The sequence below is a fragment of the Botryllus schlosseri genome, chromosome 1, assembly GCF_051294905.1.
Source record: "Botryllus schlosseri isolate E-star chromosome 1, Bs_hap1, whole genome shotgun sequence".
NCBI classification, from domain to species: Eukaryota; Metazoa; Chordata; class Ascidiacea; order Stolidobranchia; family Styelidae; genus Botryllus; species Botryllus schlosseri.
The window spans coordinates 10054320-10077616 of NC_137236.1; the positions used below are offsets into that span (position 1 = coordinate 10054320).

The window sequence follows — 23297 nt, forward strand, 5'->3', positions numbered from 1 at the left end:
GCACTCTCATACACCACTGCACTGAGATGGCAAAAAACGCACCACTAGGCCTTTCACCAAGTTTTCTGTGTAACCTATCTGAACACAACAACAGGAAACCACCACGATATGAAATTTCGCTGAGTAAATCATACAGTAGAATGAATGCCAATTCTAGGAAATCATGAAACAAATTTGGTTGATCACGCAATGAATTTGTATGTCATTCTATGAATTGTGCTGACATCAAGTCGAATGATATCGGCCAGGCATTACTATACAGGTGAACAAGTGCAAGGTTACATCTGACTACGTTACATGAATTTTGTCTTCTAGTCAGCAATAGTTAGAAAGTTAAGATTGTGCTTTTCGATTCACGAATAATAATAATTATTTATTCAGGTATAAATGTTTTCATGGTCGTTCTTATACTCATGAGTTCTCGATTTTGAACTTTGCAGCATTTCTATCGTATTGTAGATACACATCAGGTCAGAAGTCTATTTAGTAAGTAGCGAATGTTTCAACACCGGTGGGGTTGGTACACGTGCATAGAACCAGAGTCAAACCAATGGTACATATTAGGGATGGTGTGAACCCCTAAAGGTTCTGGTTTGTGTGAACGCCAACCTTTTTGTAAGATTCCATATGAACGCTAACGTGAACACGAGCCTATGACATAGTGATAATTCCAATCCTACATTTCCTTTAAGTAATATATTAATGTTACAAAGTAGGCCACATAGGCAAAGTAGGCGACAACGCAGGTCACATTATGCCACATCGCTGAAGTAGGCCTACATGCTGATTGCTGACTTTTTAAGCATCATCAAATGTGTACCAACTGGAACGATAAAATGCTATAATAATTCCATAAAATCAAACTCTTCCGTCGCCTTGCCAACAATTTCAATGAGGACTTGCAAGGTAATATAAGCTTACGGCTTAACGGTCCAGCTAGACTACACCGGCCAACGCTTTCTTAGGGTGGCCTTATAATATTGCTAATGATTGCTATTGCTACTGCTATTTATTAGAGTGAAAACCGGTTTCTTTGTAGGCCTGCTCGCTACAGATATCCCCTCATAATCAGGATACGCATTAGCCAGCACCCCAATCGGACGGATTTGGATTTTATGATATAACATTCATATCAAGATGGATCCCATGCGTCAGTAGAGTTTTTACATTAGAAATCGATCCATACTTATATCAATTTCATTGACGTGAAAATGATTGGTTGAATACGCACAATTAGCTGACAAACTACATGCAGTCTATTTCATTCTTGATATTGCGTGATTGCGCGCGACGAAAAAAGCTGAATATTTGGAGCAAACCTTTTTCAACAAAGCTATTCACTTTTTTTGAAATTGGCAAGGTGCATGTTCGTTAGTGCTGTGAATTTCTTTTCATGCTACCAGCGCAATCTAGAGATTGGTCCGAAATTGAAATGCAAAGAATTTTAACCAAAGATGTTATAATGACGTGAAAAATTGTAATGCATAGAAAAGGTTCACAGTGCAGAACATACCAAGGTTTGTTTGTGAACGCGTACCTCCAAATTTCTCAGGTTCACACACAGAACGCTAACATGAACGTAACAGTCACACCATCCCTAGTCGGCTATAAAGATGACTTTCCACATCGCCGATACTGTTATGACGTAACCGTGAGTAATCTTCGAATCCTCTAATGTACTCAAAGCCAATTCAAATCACTCAAGCTCTCGGTTTTTCCCAGCGCCAACTATTACCATAGTCGTAGTAATATCTAAACTCAAAGTAAAGTTTATCATCATCCCATCATAGCTATATGTCCGCTCCATCGAAGGTTATACCCGAAGATGCCTTCAACATGGAGAATACGGCGCAAAATTTCATTCAAAGTAGACCGCGTGCTTTGGTAGATATTCCGGTTCGTCTCATCATTGAGCGGCTCAAGCTATTAGGGAAAGTAGATCAACGGTCTGGATGCTTACTTGATGTGGGGTGTGGCAGTGGCGAATCAACCAGATTGTTGGCGAAGAACTTTCACCATACGATCGGAGTAGACCCGAGTGCACCTATGATATCGTACGCCATCGCATTCGATAATGACATTTCAGACGTTGAGTTTAAAGTTGCAAATGCGGAAAAACTGCCTATTGAAGATAGTTCTGTCGACGTGATTACAGCCATGTTTGTTGTACACTACGCCGACCTCGAGAAGTTCATTCCCGAATGCAAACGAGTGCTGAAACCAAGCGGCGTCGCAATATTTTACCGGCATCAGATATCAAAAATACTGCCGGCTGAAAATGACGCTCTACCCGTAATAGACGGGCCGAATAAAAGTGATGATTCGAAAGCTATTGGAAAAAGCGAGAGAAATGTCGCACCCGAGCTTCCACCAATATGAGCTATATCAAACGCAATTTGACGCAATCAGCTGGGAAGAGAAAAGTAGAGAGATAAATGAGCTGGAATTTGCGCCTGATTCCGTATGGACTCTTGGCTCATGGTCTCGTTTCTATCATAATCTTCCGTTTTATCAAAAAGCGGGTAAAAACGGCGTGAATCCACTTACTGAACTCGTGCAAGCTGTGAAAAATACCTGGTCGATGCAGGATAGGGATTCCGACGACATCAAAATTAGAGTGGTGTACACGACGGTGATGATTCTTTTGAAATAGCAATATGTTAAAACATTCCATTGTAAATTGGTAATCTCTTGCTCATCTCAAAGTGTGAAATTGTGAAAATGTTGATTGAAAAGTTATGTGGAAGTGTATTGCGTGAAATGAGATGAATACCACATCAGGAAACATCATTTGTCATCAACTCATCGTTCAAACTGGTGGTAAGCAACATGTTGTCCTTCGAACGGGTACGGTTCACAAGGAGTTCGTTACCGGCGAGGTAAAAGCTCGATTACTTCATTTAAAGATCACGAGAAGCTTCAGAATTATAGTGGTCAAGATCGCCGAAAAATATTTAAATTGTTTTAAAATTAAAAAAGTAATTAAACGGGTGTCGTTATTCGAAACATGTATGTTACTTTTGACATTTTGATATGAATCCTTATAAATTGCGATTAAAAATATAGGGCCAATGTATCTCGTACGCCTCTACTATATGCATTTGCATATTGCATTTGATGATAAAGTACAATTTGCGTGACAATATTGCGAATCGTAACTGTCGAAATTGTCGAATCGACGAAATTCACAGTAAATTTCAATTCCATATGGTTCGTCTTCGGTCTTGGATTAATATTCTCAATAGTTTTCTTGTCTTCTCAGCAGCCTTATGCATCTAAGAGTAAAATCAGGAATATTAACATGGATAGCGTATTCTGATTTAATTTGGTTGAGTAAATCGGGTGAAAGTGTGAACATAAACCGCAATCAGTGTGCATACTGACTTCGTTGATGTTGGCAGTATCGGTCGCCGTAATGCAGGCGTTTGTGCTCGGGAAGAAAACAATATGTCGCTGTGTCACTCCTCATTTGTATTGTCGGTTTACCGTCACCACTGATTAATAGGGCGTGTTTTTTAGCAAAAAAAACTCAGTGATTTTGCACTCAAAATTATTATTTTGACGTTTTTGACATTAAAAAAAACAAGATAAATTAAGAAAAATTTGCCCTCATGTATAGAGCCCGACCGATTATCGGCTCGCCGATAATATCGAGTCGATATCACGCTTGGAGAGAAATATCGGTATCGGCCATTGAATGTAAAAAGATATCGGCCATATTCGTGACGTCACAACATGGTGGCAGGGAGTCAGAGAAATCGATAGAAGACGTGTGGACGGTAAATTATAAAAATAAATGGCCAAGCTGCATATAGTGCATACTGCATACAGGGCAGTAGGCGTGCCTATATGAAAAATATTATAGATAACTAACCACCGTTATGCCCCACTGACTTCATGGGAATCCCCCTGCAGTAATCGATCACCAAAGACAGAGAGCAGCTGGATGGATAGTTGTATGCAGAAGATTTCAATCAGTAAGAGAAATGAGAAATCCAATCATGCTGGACTGACCCTCGTAATGATAGAGAAAATCGTCGCGTCGAAACATTTCGCGGTTCGGTACCAACAGAGCTACTTATACCAGTAATGTATGAAGTCTGACTGCGGCCTGCGGCTGCGGGGCCACTATGATGGGAAATATGCGAGCATAGAGGGCAAGAAAATCAAGCAAACGTGGAGTAAAGCCAATAATTGATACGAACATTTTTGATTCCATGATGACATTGGCCAATTCTGACAAAAGAGCGTAAAATAGTGATCGATTGATTGTTGAAATGCTGGTCATGGTCAAGGCACAAGGGGGATGGGTGGAGCAGTTGCAGACGTGGACAATTTGAGTTGTTTTGCACATTCTCTTCAGCTATTTGTTAATGATGTGCTGAAGGCTCCAGGTGCATTGCCAGAAGAATATCAATATAAAAATCAATATTTGGTGAAACCATTGAAGGAAAGATCCCCTGCAAGGGAGCGGTGAAATCGAAATGAAGAAAGATTTCCAATTATTGCTGTGCCACTAACTATTGTACCAAGTGAAAGACTGCTCACTGTGTTTAGTACTATATACATCATCTATGGAAGACCACAGAAGTTCCCTCCTTGGAGAAAGGGCCGAGAAAGTGTGCTTCGTGAACTGTAATCTGCAACTGCTGGATTGGTGCTTTTGATATATTTTTATAGTTCCTTGATCATTTATTTCATGTTCAAGCATATCAATGGCTGTAAAGTTGTTAGAAGAAATGCTCTTAGGAGTTAGATACGGGCCTTGAGCTAGATTCCATATCTTTTGAATATCGGCTGAATATATCGGGGTTATCGGTGGAGGTACTGGATATCGGTCTTATCGGTATCGGCTCAGAAATCCAATATCGGTCGGGCTCTACTCATGTATGTAGATTAGGCGTTTTAGCACATAATGTTATAATTGTAATACTTTACTTCGTTTTTGGTGTGAACTGTCTGTCCTTACGAAGTAGCTTTGCTTGGAAAAAAGTACCAGGCTTCATTTCAATGTTTTAACAAGACTTGAGTAAAGATGAGTAATTTCATATGTTGCAAAACGCTGGATCAATTCAAATTCCGAGTAAATAAAATATGAAGAATTAGGAGAGCACAACCAGACATAGCTGAAAGTTCATGTTCAAGCCGAAGTTCTGACGGTACTGCACGGCGAGCGAATGAAGTTGTGACCGAGATAGCACGCAAAAAAAGCTTTTCTAACTCATTTTGAAACATCCACCCACTGAAATACTCTGAATCTAGTACAAATGTTGGTACTTGATCACTTCAAAACACCATCAAATTGCAATAGGATGAATTCATTGAGTTACCACTATATTTTAGAACAGCACAACGGGGATCTGATGTCATTCAGTTACTGTGAAAATTACTCTGTTGTTGCTGTTGTTTGTGGTATTCATGGTGTTTGTTGAGTACTATGGTCATTTTCACCAGGCCGATATTTTTCATTTTTATTCCGTAATTGTCGACTTATAGCAAGACCCACTTCCAGGCTTTTTGTAAGACACCGTTTACGCGGATGAGATGGCGAGGATTAGCCTAGATCAGGGGTGGGCAACCTGCGGCCGTAGAAGGAAATGTGTGCGGCCGTGACACGTAATTTAATTGGTATGTGTGAGCGGCCGTCGACGGGCAAATTGAATTTTTGATAAATTGAATATTAAATAATCTTCAAATTTTCTTCGCTCTGCGCGCGATTCAATGCTATACTTCATAGTAGTTCCCTTTGCAATCTGAGCCCCATAGCACAGACACGAACAGCTGATAAGAATGATGCGCCCCATATAGAAATACCAACTTGGTATAGTGTGCTTCCCACGAAATAAATTTTGTTTCTGGTACGTTTCTAGTGATTCCCAACCGCCGCTCTCAGAGCCACATGCGGCTCATCCGAGATAACCTTCTTGCGGCTCTGATTGACCTCTAAATATGCCACAAGAATATAATAGATAGTTGTTGATCGTTTCTATGAGTAGCTATAGAAAATTAATGTATGTGAATGCTAAAATGGAGGATATTAGTTATGTCTAAAGCCGTCCAAGGCCGCTTATGAAAACCGAGAAAGAGAATTCTTGCAGACATTTATCAAACGCATGGATGAATAACCGTCAGACAACGACGTATCTTCAGTTCTGCTGGTCATAGACCTCTTTATATATCGTATCTGTGAGGAGTAAATTTCGACACAATTTAACTAACATCAAAAAAAGACTTATAGACAAGTATAAATTGCAATAAGTTCAATATTTCTCATCGTGTAATTCCCGCAAACTTCTGCATAAAGTGCAGGAATGTTTGAAGAGCTATCACATCACGACATAATAGTAGCCTACTCGCCAATTTGCTTATATCAATGCTATAATAACCGATATAGAATCTATAGCAGTCCATGTGCAATATGTGCATGCTTTTGAATTAGCTGGATGGTGAGAGCAGAGGTAGGCTTGGCTAGCTACGTTAAAATTTTCGTTATAAGTAGCCTATAATCGAGTGTTTTCATGCGGCTCCAGTCGTACTCCGAAGTTTGAAATGCTGTCCCGACATCCAAAGAGGTTGGGAACCACTGGTTCCGACGATTCCAATATATTTCCGCTAAGCCTGACGACAATCTTGATGGGAGGTCAGGAAATAATTGCATGCAAGAAAGTGACCAATACCACTTGGTCCACCCATAGATGCATCATCATGTGTAAATTGCCCTAACTTTTCGAAGACACTACCTCCATTAACTCCACCAGTGGATCTGATCACATGGGCTGATAAAGGATAAATAGTTGATTGCAATATGTGAGTATACCAATAATAATGACGAAATTCATTTGTGAATCTGAAAAAATTTTCGCGCTTTGCGCGGCCATTGGCTTTCCCTGTAATTCGTCAAAACATGGCCACTTGCGATTTCGGTGTGTATAGTAAGCCGATATGAGAATGTAGATAAGTGTGGAGTTCAACTGAAATGGACATGGACAGTATAACATGGGTATTTGACGCCCATGCAGTTAGTTGATTACGGCTTATGCGCATGATTACTGCCGTAGGCTACATAAGTAATCGAGATGCGGCCGTGAATAGCAAAAAGGTTGCCCACTCCTGGCCTAGATAAACCTCCACACATAGGTATAGCAATTCGGAAGTCGACCTCAGTCGGACTAACAAACCGCAACGTGTTGGTGTTGCAGCCGAGGATTATACCACTGCGCTATCTCGCCACAAAGAAATTACTTTCTTCTTCAGGTATTGTACGTAGACACACACATTTATAACATTGCGGAAAATGTGTTGTTATTGGCAGCGTGATGTCATAGATTCATGTTAAAATTTCAACTCATATCGAACCTTTTAGCAAAGATCGTGTTCATCAGAACCAGAAGAACCAGGACCTTATCTCAAGTTCGCACCATGAACAAGTTCTGATGGTCCTGCATATAGCGAGCGACTGAAGTCGTTATTGAGATAGCAAGTAAAAATAACATTTTCCAGCTCTCTTTTCAGGCTGTAAGTCGATGATGGCTGCATGAATGGCTTTTTTTCGATTACTGCTGCGGGATCTAGTTCACCATGTTCGCAAACAGGCGGCCTGCAACACACAAAGCATTTCATTAAAACGCAACAAAACAAGGACAAAGACCCGAATGTCGAAGCGAAAATAATCCTAAATCTGCGATCTAGATTTTCGGAAGTCATTGAGGATATCGATAATTGCCTAAGCGCACTAGCCAGTCTACCGAGAAGATTGGCGATTACTTGCAGGTCGTTCATGGCTGGTTCGATTCCGAAATATCTCGACGTGATCTCGTTCCCGAATGAGAACGATCCAAAACCAAACACACCCAACACAGACATGAAACACACTAGCTATGAAATGCCCCATCATTTCCACACGACGAGGTGCCTTTTCCTCTCCGACAAAAACGTCTTGTCGGTTTCTGAATCACGACCACTGTCATTCGACTTCATAGCACACACTCGACGCGATGTCTGTCACTCGGATCAGTTTCGAAGAATTTTTCGCAATGGCTAATCAATGCAGGAAACGAAATCTCGTGCAAAGCTACACCAACAATGACTTGAGCAATGAGCACGAGTAGGATAATTCGGGCCGATACGGAAGGAAACAGAGCGAGTAGACACTATGGATATTGGATATCGATTGCTGTGAAATTGGCGAATGATAGCGTAGTGGTGAGCGTCTACTAAAATGACCGACGAAGACAGTTCAACATCGAAAGACTGTAACATCGGGCACTAGGCCGAGGTGGATGCTAGATTAAGAGACCACAATTTTGTCGTTTCGGCGTACTCCTATGTGTTCATTGCATCGCATTGTGTCTTGTATATGGCATCGTGTATTGTGTGTATGTGTCTTGGGCAGATGAAAATATGATCGGGCGATAATCGATTATTATTATTGATAATGCGACTAATATTAATAAGGGACTGCGTGAGAAGCATTAAGCTCACTGCTATACGCTATGATTGATTGATCAACCTGAAATCATGATGGCCATGAATAAGCAATTGTGGTACATATTTCTAAACAGCTATACCTAAGAATCAGTCGGATGAATCTCGGAGCATTGCTGGTTGTTTCCATTCATCCTCAACTTGGCATAGCTCATGAGCAATATCTTGGTTAATGGAATGACTGAACCAGTAGTTTTCAACCGCGTGGCAGCGACTGCTCAGAGGTTCCGCGAGGAAATGGGGTAAAGGTGGTTGTCGTCAACATAAAATTTGAAAACTGCACTTTTCCTATGAAAGTCGTAACTATAAACAACTGTGGTATTGTAAGACACAGCTCTAGACTAACATTTTCAAGTACAACATCATAGAAACACCGAAAACCGAAACAGTGAAGAAATGCGTGCCCGGAATTTGGTAAAGGGTTTGGAAGTGATGCATCATCACATAGATCAGGCTATGGCTAGTTTGCCATATATGGTTCTTTTGATGGTAACATATGGCTCTTTGATAAGTTTCCACTTCCCATCATATTTATGAAAATTGTTTTTAATAGATTTTCATAGCGGCTGACATCATTATTCTTGTGATGGATGAGACGAGTCGTCATGAAGTATGAACAGTGATGTATATATCCTGAAGTGAGGGTTGAGGAGCTCAGAAACTCAAAATCTTGAAATTTAGGATGACAAAGATTGGCTGTTGATGATTTTTCATTATTATCAGTTCAATACTGGGGTGGACACTGGACAACCTCTCTAGTCAGCGGGCCGGATATGGGAGAAAGAAGTACTTGGTGGTAGGGACGGTGTCAACCCGAGGTTCACTTTCGCGTTCTGTGTGTGAAACACTGGAATTTGGCGGTACGCGTTCACAAACGAACCTTGGTAGGTTCTGCACTGTGAACTTTTTCATGTGATACAATTTCACGTCAATATAACGTCTTTGGTTGACATTCTTGCATTTCAACTTCGGATCACTCTCCGCATGACGCTGGCAGCACGAAAAGAAATTCAGCACTACACGTGAATGCACCTTGCTGATTTCAAAAACTATTTGCTCGAAAGTTTGTTCGGAAACATTACTTGCGTATTTAGCCACTTATAGAAGGAATTTATCGTATTCAATTTAAACTTTAGGGTTAAAGCATGGAGACCGAAAACAGTATCAACAAGTTCTTTGGACTCTGGCTGCATGACGGACGTAGAAACTCTTTGTAATTGATGCGCGTGAACGTCGGTTAAATTTGAACGCAGCTTTGTCTCCAAGCAATGTTGATGGTCGAAAATGTGTGCTCGCAAATGTATATAGACCCGTAGACCACATTATCATGTACGACCGGGAACTATCTGCGGGTCATAGGTTGCCCGCCCTGGTCTATTATAATAGATTTTCCGATATTAGCGCAAATTCCCTACCTTCAAGTCATTTAGTGAAATGTACCAGACTAACCTAATCCCACAAGTTCGATAACAAGTTACATAATGGCAATACAAAGTGGCGGTTAGTAGCATATTTAAAATCATATTTCCTTGTACCCCATATTGCATGCCTTGGGTTCTTTGACTTTACAATACGTTGATTAATCAGAGAAAAGCAGAAATGGAGACCTCGTAATGATTTGCTAAGCTAAATTATCTAATGACCGACCGCCGTCCTTCATTTCGTTGCATGGTTTATAGTGGAACAGATGGTTGATTTTTGCGGCAGTTATGACACACACACCGACTCATGCAGGTCGACGTTTTTTGCGTGTGAGGAAAGATTCTGCTAACATGCATCTGAAGACAAATTCGCGGAGTGTAATAATACGTTTATCATGGATAATTTTTCAAGTTTTTCGGTCCCAGTGTCTCATCGGGATCACATCGCCGCTACCCTAAAATCGTTCTTACATTCCATGATGAATTTTTTTTGCTGGCTAGTGTAATCAATTCGCGACATATTCATAACATTTGGGGATGCGCCCGCATCCCTCGTAACCCACCCTCCTACACCACTGTACTGAGATGACAAAAAAAACCGCACTACTTCGCCATGGCGTGCATAAGGCCTTTCACCAAGTCTTTTGTGTAACATATCTAAATAGGTCACAACAACAGGAAACCATCACGAAATGAAATTTGGCTGAGCAAATCATACACTAGAATGAATGCCAATTCTAGGAAATCATAAAGCAAATTGGGTTATTCAAACAATGTAGGCCTATTTGTATGTCATTCTATGAATTGTGGTGGCATCAAGTCAACAGATATCGGCAAGGCATTGCTATGCAGGAGAACAGGCGCAAGGTTACATCTTACTACGTTACATGAATTTTGTCTACTAGTCAGCAATGGTTAGAAAGTTAAGATTGTGCTTTTCGATTCTCGAACTTTGGTAATTAATTATTAAAGTATAAATGTATTTTCGGTCCCAGTGTTTCATCGGTACCACATCTCCCCTATCACAAAATCGTTCTTACATTCCATGATAAATTTTTTTGCTGGTCAGTGTAATTAATTTGCGATGTATCCATAACATTTGGGGATTGGCCGGCTTCCCTTGCAATCTCCCTCTCATAAATCAATGTACTGAGATGACAAAGAAGCGCATCACTTGGCCATGGCGCGCATTAGTTTAGCCGTTTCACCAAGTTTGTTGTGTAACATACTTGAATACAGCAACAGGGCACCACCACGAAATGAAATTTCGCTGAGTAGATCATACAGTAAAATGAATGCCTATTCTAGGAAATCAGAAACAAATTTGGTTAATCAAACAATGTATTTATATATGATTCTATGAATTGTGGTGGCATCAAGTCAAAGGATATCGGCCAGGCATTACTATGCAGGAGAACAGGTGCTAGGTTACATCTTACTACGTTACCTGAAATTTGTCTTCTAGTCAGCAATAGTTAGTAGAGGTGGTCAGTAACGAAGTACTGCTACTTTTTCGAAGTACTCAAGTAGTTTTGCTCTACTTCTGGTACTCACTCAAGTAGGTCTGATTTTAGCTACTTCCACTTCTACTTCGTAATATTTTGTGATCTACTTACTTTTTTTTGTTTTTTTTGTTTTTTGTTTTGGGGTATTCATGGTGTTTGTCGACTACTATGGTCAATTGGTCATTTACACCAGACCGATATTCTTCTTATTTTTCCGTAACTGCCGACTTACTACTTACTTACTTACTTACTTTCTTTTCGCTATTTTCATTTTGTCAAGTAGAAGTAGTTTAACCCTCCAATCAGGATAATAGCCTGGGCAATTTCGGGGCTGTTTTCACGGAGTATTTACATTCAATTTTCATAAAAGTTGAGTAAAGCCCAGAATTTTCTTCGCGCTTCGCGCTCAGTGTATACGGCGTAGCCAGTATGATTTCACGAAAGTATCGGTGAATATATATAAGGTAGAGGGTTGGCGTGGTTCCGTTCACACCGCATTGTGTCACCCTTCGCCGATATGAAATATTTCATCACTGTGTATATGGCTCATCATAACGCTGGAAACTGATGTTCGCAATCTAGCATTTACTTATCGTATCGCAATCTAGCAGTCTATGGCGTGTCCTAATCAGGAAAAGTGGAGTCTGACTTTTTTTTAGTTTTGGAGCTGTTTTTAGCATACCACCTTTAAAAATTTCTGGATAAATGACACGAAATACATTTTTCACTTTTAGAAATAGTCTTTATATTTCACTTTCAATTTCCAGTATCATATACTTTGAGTTTCAATTAACATCAGTTCTTTTGTCTGGATAACATACACGTTGAGGTATAAAAGCAAGTGCCTTTAATTTCCGGAAATAAAGCTACACAATATGGCATTTTTACGGTACACTGTATTTTTTTATTAAGGTTTACTAATCGCGCAAAGTGTTTACACCGTATCCTACAACTTCTACGTATTGCTCTTCGACTAAACTACGGGCCTTATAATATGGGGGAGTGCGCCATACCATGATATTTTCTAAATCGTGCTGTTCGATTAAATAGAAGATTAGTATCGCATTTTCATATCAATACTATTGTTTTCATCCTATGACGCGGACTAATGCTTATGCTGTCGAAAATTGAATACCTCTTTGTATGCATCAAGCTCGGCACCTTTCGCATAGCTCAATCTGCACCTATTGACAATCCATGCGAACGAATTACGATCGTTTTCACAGCTACTTACTTGAGTAGATTTGAAGTCAGCCAATTCTACTTCTACTTCAAGTAGTTTCAGGTTGCATATGGGAGAAGTACTTCTACTCGTACTTGAGTAGATTTTTTACCTCGCTACTTCTACTTCTACTTGAGTAGCTTTCTTGACTACTTTGACCACCTCTGATAGTTAGAAAAGTTAAGATTGTGATTTTCGATTCTAAGACAGTGTTAATTAATTATTAAGTTATATATATGTTATCATGGCCTTTCTTATAATAATGAGTTCTCGATTTTGAACTTTGCGGCATTGCTATCGTATTGTAGATACACATCAGGTCAGAAGTCGATATAGTAAATAGTACATGTTTCAACGCCGGTGGGGTTGATACACTTGCGTAGAACTAGAGTTAAACGAATGGTACATAATAGGGATGGTGTGAACCCCTAAAAGTTTTGGTTTGTGTGAACGCGAACCTTTTTGTAAGATTCTGTGAAACGCGAATGCGAACACGAACCTATGACTTGACGTCATATTGGTAATTCCAATCCTACATTACCGAAAAGTAATATATTAATGTTATAATGCATAAGATACCTAGCGACGGCTCAGGTCACATTATGCCACAATGCTGAAGTAGGCCTACATGCTGACTTTTTAAGCATCACCAAATGTGTACCAACATGACCGATCATATGCTCTAATAATTCCATAAAATCAAAATCTTCCGTCGCTGTGCCAACAATTTCAATGATGACTTGTAAGTTAATATAAGCCTACGCCTTAACGGTCTAGACTAGACCGGTGTATGTATTCGTGAGGCGCCAGAATATTGCTATTGCTTGCTATCGCTATTGCTATTGATCATAGTAAAAATTGGTTTCTATACAGGCCTTCTTGCTACAGATACTCCCTCGTAAACAAGTTATACATTAAAGAACGCCCCAATCGGACGGTTATGATATAATAAACATATCAAGACGGATCCCGCACGCCTGCAGATTTTTTACATTACGCAACGACCCATTCTTTGGTAGAAAAAGCACTATTCGCTGACAACCTGCGTGTAGTCTATTTCATTCTTGATGCTGTGTGATTTCGCGCCAAGCAAAAAGCTGATTATTTCAAGCAAACTTTTTTAACAGAGCTAATAACTTTTTTTTTTAAAATTGGCAAGATGCATGTTCGACGCTCGTATAGTGCTGTGAATTTCTTTTCATGCTGCAAGCGCCATACACAGATTGGTCCGAAGTTAAAATGCAAATAATTTTAACCAAAGATGTTATATTGACGTGAAGAATAGTAATATATGAAAAAGGTTCACATTGCAGAACTTGCCAAGGCTCCTTTGTAAACGCGAACCTCCAAATTTATCAGGTTCGCACACAGAACGCGAACGTGAACCTCACACTCACACCATCCCTAGTACATAAGCTGACATTCCACACCACCGATACTGTTATGACATATCCGTGAATATTCCTCGTTTGTACTCGAATCTACTCAAATCCCTCCTGCTCCCGGTTTTGCCCAGCGCCAACCATTACCATAGTCGTAATATTCTCTATATTCAAAGTTTAATATAATCCTATCATAGCTATGTCCGCTCCATCGAACGTTATACCCGAAGATGCATTCAACAGGGAGGAAACGGTGCAGAATTACATTCAAAGTAGACCACGTGCCTTGATGGATATTCCGGTTCGGATTGTCATTGAGCCGCTCAAGCAATTAGGGAAAGTAGGTCAACGTTCCTCATGCCTACTTGATGTGGGGTGTGGCAGTGGCAAATTAACCAGATTGTTGGCGAAAAACTTTGACCATACGATCGGAGTAGACGCAAGTGCTCCTATGATATCGTATGCCATCGCTTTCGATAGTGACAATTCAGACAATGAGTTTAAAGTAGCAAATGCGGAAAAACTGCCTATTGAAGATAATTCTGTTGACGTCATTACAGCCATGTTTGTTGTACACCAAGCCGACCTCGACAAGTTCATCCCCGAATGCAAACGAGTGCTAAAACCAGGTGGCGTCGCACTATTTTACCGGCACCAGATATCAAAAATACTGTCCGCGGTAGATGACGCTCTACCCATAATAGACGGACCGGTAAAAATGATGATTCGCCAGCTATTGGAAAAGGCGAGAGAAATGTCGCACCCGACCTTTCACACACATGAGCTCCATCGAACGCAATTTGACGCGATCACCTGGGAAAAGAAAAGCAGAGAGATAAATGAGCTGGAATTTGCGCCTGGTTCCCTATGGACTCTTGGCTCATGGTCTCGCTTCTATCATACCCTTCCGTTCCATCAAAAATTGCGTGAAAACGGCTTAAATTCACTGGCTGAACTTGTGGAAGCTGTGAAAAATACCTGGTCGATGCAGGATCGGGATTCCAACGACATCAAAATTAGAGTGGTGTACAAGACGGTGATGATTGTTTTGGAATAGCAACATATTGAAACATTCAATGAAAAATTGATAATGTCTTGCTGATCTCATAGTGTGAAATTATGAAATGTTGTTTATAAAGTTACGTGAAAGTGTAATGCGTGAGAGGAGATGAATACCACATCACGAAACAGCATATGTCATCATTTAAACCAGTGGTAAGCAATATGTAGTCCTCTGGCCGGGTCCGGTTCACAAGGACTATTTCGACTGGCGAAGCAAATCCTCATATACTTGCTTTAAATATCACGAGAAGCTTCGGGATTATAGTGGTTAAGTCGAGATCGCCTAAAATTATTTAGATCAGATTAAAAATTTTAGATTAAATTTAGATTAAAAATTTTAACGGGTGTCGTTCTTCGAAACAGGTATGTTACTTTTGACATTTTTATATGAATCCCTAATAATTGCGATGAAAAATATAGGGGATATGTATGTCGTATGCCTCAACTATGCATTTGCATATTGCATTTGATGATAAATTGGAATTTGCGCGACAATATTGCAAATCGTAAATGTCAAAATTGTTGAATCGACGAAATTCACAGTAACTTTCAATTTCATATCGTTCGTTTTCGGTCTTGGCTTAATATTCTGAATAACTTTTAGTCTCCTCCGCAGCCCTAAGCATCTAAGAATAAAATCAGGAATATCAACAAGGATCGGGTATTCTGATGCAACTTGGTTGAGTAAATTTAAGGCAGCGCCGTGTCGAACAAACAGGAATTACAATCGCGAAGAGTCCTATCCCCATATCTTAATTACCTCTTCACAACTTCTGTTCACATTCCTATTTCTCAGACAGCATCCAGGAACCGCACCGAAAAAGCAGCTGCGATGGTGATATCGACTTAATATAGTCGTGTACATATGTTGAACTCCCATAACTTTGCGCGGTATATTATTCCCTGGCTACTGGTTGGAATTAAACCAAATTTGGTGTATAGGCTTAAATTACGTAACCTAACAATTTTATCAAGTAGCCAGTACGATTTGAGAGAAAAAGTCACGTTCGAAGACTCGCAAGCAATCCTCAATCTCCTCGGTAGACTCGCTATCGTGTTGGTAATTTGCGTGATCGGTGAATGGATCAGCTTTCGGCAACTCGCTTTGCAAGCCTGCATCTTAAACGGATCCACCACTCTCCTTGTTTCGATGGGAGTTTTGTTTAAAGTCTTCGAACTTTTAGCTACAGGGATGTTTATGTCCGTATCCGCTGCCGGAGTTATGATACGGTATCACTAATACCGATAACACAGCTGGTGTCCGTGAATTGATTTCCTTAAGGAAAGAGGATAGAAAAGAGGAAAAGTGACAGCAATGTCATCGGCTACGAGGCGGATAGCATCTTTAATGTCGAACTTGGTTGATACAAGAGCAATAGGGATTCCGCATAGCCATCTACAGTGCCAGCATTTATTACTATTCTCAGCGACTTCCGAAAACATAGATCGCAGATTAAAGATTGTTTTCGCTTCGACATTTGGGTCATTGTCATTAATACTGATTGCTATAACGGTGGCAAGTTGCAGCTGTATGTAAGGCCTACGAATTAATGGACTGGTGTTATCCAACTTCAACAGTGAGCAATGAGCATGTTCAATTGTTCTTGTTCTGTTCATGTTCAAGGCAACAAACATCGAACATTACTATACTGAAGTATCTATGAAACTTACAATTATTCCGAATCATGAGCGCCATCTGGCGTATTCTCGAGAAGTGGTGAAAAAAATAGATTCAAAATCGCCCTGCGCCAGAATCGAAAACAAGCATAGCTGATACATGTGAGATGCGGTAGGTTTTTGATTGTATAACATTATAATTATTCTTCGTTGTTAGGTTTTATATCCTAATTGTATTCGATGATGTGATGACCTTATTATGAAGTAAACGTTTACAATCACCAAGTTTTATGACTAAATCTTCACTGATAGTTAATTCGAATTCAGTGCCTTGTCACAGATTCCTCAGAATCTTTCGCAAATCATTACGGCTGCTGCATAGTAGGTATATTTCCAACCAGTTCCCATGATCTCAATTTTGCCTTTGTGAACATGGATTCAACGCATGTTGGGTGTGCGTTGTTTACTATCTTTCGTAGTGACACGCGTGGAAACTGAAACCATACCGAACATGGTAATGATTCTATGTTCGCTATTTCGGCATTGTTCAAACCACGTATTCGAAAACAGCTAAGTAGTTTAGTTAAGTGGGAACAAACAAACCAGAATGGCTCTTGGATGGACCTGGATACGAGGCACAGTCATAGTTTTGGTTATAGTAGGCTAGTACAAGGATCACCATAATATGTATTACTGAATGGCAGCAATAAAATGATAACATTAATTAGGGCTCGTGCCGGACCTGTTGAGGCAATATCGATTGATTGCATGCCGTAGTAGGTAGGGGCATTTATTTAAACCCATGTATCGCATATATATATATATAGGCCTATATCAATAAGAGAATTGGACAAAACAATAATCGCTCACTAAAAGAAGCACATTGACCTACTATAAAATATTAGACTTGTTTAGCATCTTGTAAATATGTCCAAAGAAAAATAATAGCCATCAGAAAGCATAACAAAAATTGAATCGGAAACAAGTCACCGCACGCGGAACTGTAATTATCCATCAACACACGTACGCAGGCTGTGCTAAATGTCATTAACACAACTCCACCTGTCGCCAGGATGCTATACGATTTTAATCGAATAGGGCTAGTCAGGTTGGCAGTTATTCCCGATCCACGAAGTTTCAGACAAATCATCAACGCAGAACGGGTGGACGTTAAAGTCAAATATGATGAGTGAACACCAGCTAGGTTTTTTTAATGGAAGCTAGCTACTGAATCAATGAAGCTTAGGATCAGCAGTGAAGAAACGCGAAGTATTGTCAGTCTCGGTTTGGAAAATCTGTCAAGAATTTGACCAACTATAGGCCCCACAGCAGTTGCGGTTACGATTCCAATGATAAACAGCAACCCCACAAACTGATCGTTCAAATAGGGAAATTGTTTCAAAATCAATGAAGATGTAATGGTGGCGCCGTACGCTCTGTCGGACATCGTGAAAGCGTACAGTATAAAAAATATCGCGTATGGGCGATAGGAGAATAGAAATACGACGTCTTTCAACTCTATTGACAGGCTTTAGGTCGGAGATGTCTGGACTAAAGGGCTATTTTCGTTTAGTGTTTGATCATCAAGCAATTCGCCGCAACCACAACAACAGTAACAATACAACCACTGATCCATTACATTAATCAATTCCCAGGATGTTACACTTGTAAGTCGGTCATGGCTGGATCGATTACGAAATATCTCGACGTGATATCGTTGACAAAGGAGAATGATCCGAAACCGAAGACATCCAATACGGTGATGAAACACACTATCGATGAAATGCCCCATCTTTTCCACGCGACGCGGTGCCTTTCCCTCTCAAACAGGAACGTCTTGTCGGATTCTGAATCATAACCGCTGCCATTCAACTTCAGCAAATACTCGACCTGCCGTCTCTAACTCGGTTCGGTTTCAATGTACTTTCCGTAATGGCTTATCAATTCAGGAAACAACAACAACAACAACAACACTCCGATTACTTGAGCAACGACCACGAGAAGGATCATTCGTGGCGATACGGAAGGAAGAAACACAGAGATCGATACGCCGTGAATACCTATTTCTGAGAAAATAGGGGATGATATAATGCGACAAATTCTATTTATTTACTGAATGAGAAGCATAAACTTCACTGATGTCATCAATTGCCAGTTGCTGTACAATGCACATATTTTAAACGGTTACCATAGTATCAGTTAAGGATGCGTCTCCAAGTATTATTAGTGGCTTTCTTTAATTTTCAGCTTGGCGTTGATCAGAGGCACGATCTTGGTTAGTAGAATTGCGGGATGAATGATTAGTAGAATGACTAAATCATTTGAATTTTAGGTTATAGAATTTGTTTTACCCCCAAGTAGCCCGCCTATAATAGTAAGTCACTGCATGTCTTCATTGCCTACGTCTCATGACATTCATAAAACGCAGCATCAGCAACCGCTCATTGAACATCTGTGAGCTACAGTATGATATGTATCTCATATATCATACATATACTCATATTATAGCAGTGGTTCCCAAACTGTGGTGTGCGTACCACCAGTCTTTCTCAAAATTCTCTCAGGTCGTACGCGATAAGCCTCAATTCAGCGGATCGAGAAATTAATGAATTTTACAATTCAATGAAGCGAGATCTGTACTAAATAAGAAGGCTTCATAATCAGGCATAACAAAGCTTACTTGATTAGGCTGTCGATGTAAAATCGGACAACGTCATATATCCCCAAATTTTAAGACCCTTGCATTGATCTATGGCTTATGGAGTGGAGCATGGACTGGAGTCGGGCTGGATATCCGGCTTAATTTTCGACCAGAGCTGGTTCTGAGCCAGATCAGTAGTTTTTTCGATACGGCCGAAGTCGGATCGGAGCCGGATCAGTTCCTTTTACTAAGGCAATAAAATGATACAATAATCCCACAAAATCAATATCTTCTGTCGTTTTGCAAACACTTTCGACTAGGACTTACAAGGGGATATAAGCTTTCGCCTTAACGGTCTAGGCCAGACGGGACAATGCATTGGGCGTCTGAGTAAATTGCTACGTTGATATTGAGGAGAGCGCAAAGCGGGTTTCTATACTTGCTAACAATATGACCCCATTAACAAGTTATGCAGCAGTAGCCAGCACCCCAATTGCACGGAATTGGTTTTTATGATACAATAAACATATGAAGTCAATATTGACCCTGGCCCCGTATGCCTGCTAAATTTGTTAAATCAGACTACAATATCAATTTCATTGATTGGTTGAATAAGCATCATTCACTGACTACCTACATGTAGTGGATTTAACTCTTGATGTTGTGCACCAGCGTATTAGAGGAGTATGCGACGGATGCGGCCGCATCCCCAAATGTTTCCGATATCCAAATATTTGAAATTTTTTATGAATTGATTATTTTAGTTAAACGATAATTTCAAAAGAATACTCTAATCTGTTTCCTTACTATATTACAATAGCATTGACAGAAAATTGTTGTACAATATACATGGAGTAGGACAGTAGGTATATATTTAGGGAACAGGTATCTTTTTGAAGGCAGTACTCTTGGTGCACCCTTTATGGAATTAATGACATCATGACAAGCGTATGAACTGATCATCAAAGTTTCCATTATCCACTTATTTCGATTCAGGTTTCAGCATATTATGACCGTATTCGCATATACGCTATGTAATAGATGGACTTTCGGCAATCTTCCGCCATATTAGCTTGGTTAGCTTTTCCTCTCTTTAGAAATGTTTTCCACATATTTTTGATCTTGGTTTCTGCATATTATGACAGTATCACTGTCCGCTGTCATCGGTGGAGATTGGGCAATCTTCTGTCACATTATCCTGGAGCTCGCACTGTTCTCCTTACTCTCTTTAGAAATGTTTTCCACATATTTTTGATCCTGGTTTCGGCATATTTTGAACGTATCACTGTGCGCCATGTCATCGGTGGACATTGGGCAATCCTCCGCCAGATTAGCCTAGAACTTGCATGGATGGCCTTTCCTTTCTTTAGAAATGTTTTCCACATATTTTTTATCCAGGTTTCTGCATATTATGACAGTATCACTGTCCGCTGTCATCGGTGAAGATTGGGCAATCTTCTGTCAAATTAGCCTGGAGCTCGCACGGATGGCCTTTACTTTCTTTAGAAATGTTTCCCACATATTTTTGATCTTGGTTGATGCATATTATGACAGTATCACTGTCCGCTTTCATCGGTGGAGATTGGGTAATCTTCTGTCAAATTAGCCTGGAGCTCGCACGGATGGCCTTTACTATCTTTAGAAATGTTTCCCACATATTTTTGATCTTGGTTAATGCATATTATGACAGTATCACTGTCCGCTATGTCATCGATGGTCCATCTGCACCTAATTCACCATCTTCTTATGGTGGTGAAGTTTATATTTTCCGCATCTTCTTCTATGGCATAAAATAATTTGAAGGTTTCTAAACCATACAAACTGTTATGAGATAATAATGATTGACACTATAGACTTGCAATTGCAACCTAATACTTATTACGAATATAGAATTGGTCAGCCCTACGTATACTGATAGAATCGGTGACCGCCGTTACCGGTACTTGACCTGCATTTTTCTATGAAATAATAACTGTACCTACATTTTCTTGCAAAGCAATAAGGTCAAAAATACTGAATTTCTTATTGCTTATTAACTATTTTTGGTCACTCTGAGTGACTCACTCATCGCCGAGAATGACACAAGCTACAAGCTAGACGCAGTAGACTCGTCAGTGGTCACTGGGTTGGAACAAAACATTTGAGGTCATAGGTGAACGAACATATTCAGTCATCATTCCGGATATCAAAACGACTAACAGAGAAAATAGTGGCATAAACCAAGGGTTTATTCCTAAATGTAATAAAAATGAAGTAATATCGTCATATCATGTCTTGGAAAGGGCAATCGAATATCACAAGCATTATTTCAGCTACGGTTCATCGCACACTAATCCAACAGAATATGTGTTTGGTTATTCGGTTCCCGCCATACCTAGCTCTCTGCCACTTTATTCATGCCCAATTGCATTGAACAATGTTTTTGTCTTTTGTGTTGGCTGAGGGAGAATAAGAAGTATCGCACTGTTGGGAATTTGTTAGAATCGGAAATTCATGCAGAAAGCAGGTAAGTTGTATATTTTTTTAATTGAGATTTTCAAGAAAATATGTTAGCATTGATAGGCAGTATCCAAAGTTTGGATTCCTAACTAGTTCTTGTCGTTTTCGCCTATCGGGTATACCGTATTGTTCACCAATAAAGTGTGGGTCAGTTGCTGGCTAACTTAAGGAATAGCAAAAAGTAGTGTAATTACTAAAAAGTCAGGAACGGTTTTGAATATTGCCCAGGTAATCCATTGGACATGCATCGAAAGAGAAGTTTTCGGACATTAACTGACATGCAAGACTGTCGTCAATCCATATCTGGATGCTGCATCCTGCAAAGAAGAGCATATAAAGTCTGCCAATTGTTCAATTGAATTTAGTGCTGAAGAGAACCTTAAACAAAGAAACTTAACATTTACACCCATTTCTCGGCCACTTGGAATGGAACATTCACACCCGTCAGTACTGGTACCTATTGACAGTGCACAATCACATGGAAAGTCCTGCTCAAGATATAACTACTGTGGCAGCGATTGTTTTGCAAGTGTCTCTTTCTTCAGTCAATGCTTCGTTATCTGTTACGAATTTTGCAATGTCAAATATTGATCCGGCACTGATTGATGATTTCAAAAAATGTGCTGACGACAACATTGAGCCTCACCAACCTATTTTACAACGCTACAACCCAAAGAAATATGGCGACAGGAAAGAAACAAGAGATTTCAACCCAACTCTTCAAAACTCATCCCTGGTTAACTTGTAATGAAAATGACAAGACTATGGAACGCTGTCCATGCCTAAAATTCAACAAATCAAATGATGGATTCAACTATTCACAATGGAGAATGCCTCAAAAATTGGTTAATCATGCAAAGCCAAGACTCGCCTTTCAGCGATGGAAAAATGCGGACTGCACTGCTGAAAGTGCATTTTCAAGATAAAAAAGACTGAAATTCATATCTCAGATCGACTATGGGTCAGACACAACATATCAACAAGGCGGAATTTTACCTTTAATGAGAAATAACAAATATTGTCAATATTGAGCACATCATTGATGTAGGCCCATTTGGTATGCATCATGGCGGAGACAAATACTTATTTCGAAATGGTAATACTGCCCATAAATATCCGAGCCTAGATTAATTTCGGATTTCATTTCAGTGATGGGATATATTTGCTTTCACTTTATTGCAGTTTGTCCTAAATAAGTAAAGTACTTCCCAGTGCGTCATCTACACTATTAAGTGCTTTATTTATACTTTTGTGGCTCACTGTCTATTTTGGCGAAAAAAAATTTCGCATCCCCAAAAGTTTTTCCTCCCATACACCTATGATGTTGTGTCATTTCGAGTCAAGTTCACAGCTAGAAGAGAGTCACTAAATATTTACAAACGGAAAGCTGTATATTTCGAGCAAACTTTTGTAGCAAAGCAAGCAAAATATTCAAGATTGTCAAGGTACATACTCGTTTAGTGT

At 39.8% G+C, this 23297-nt stretch overlaps 3 protein-coding genes across 7 annotated transcripts in view; all 3 read left to right on the forward strand.

Moving 5' to 3' along the window:
- LOC145453615 (uncharacterized) overlaps positions 1 to 23297 on the forward strand; it is a 371639-nt gene that overhangs the window by 64614 nt on the left and 283728 nt on the right. The gene's annotated exons all lie outside the window — the stretch shown is intronic.
- LOC145440834 (putative methyltransferase DDB_G0268948) lies at positions 536 to 3611 on the forward strand. The gene has a single exon (XM_080318594.1). It carries the CDS (start codon positions 1795 to 1797, stop codon positions 2377 to 2379), a length of 585 nt encoding a protein of 194 aa, XP_080174720.1. The 5' UTR covers positions 536 to 1794; the 3' UTR covers positions 2380 to 3611.
- Positions 13652 to 15379, forward strand: LOC145437173 (uncharacterized). The gene has a single exon (XM_080314369.1). It carries the CDS (start codon positions 14214 to 14216, stop codon positions 15069 to 15071), a length of 858 nt encoding a protein of 285 aa, XP_080170495.1. The 5' UTR covers positions 13652 to 14213; the 3' UTR covers positions 15072 to 15379.

Coding starts and splice junctions, on each gene's coding strand:
- LOC145440834 (XM_080318594.1), top strand. CDS start 1,795: ATGTCCGCTCCATCGAAGGTTATACCCGAAGATGCCTTCAACATGGAG.
- LOC145437173 (XM_080314369.1), top strand. CDS start 14,214: ATGTCCGCTCCATCGAACGTTATACCCGAAGATGCATTCAACAGGGAG.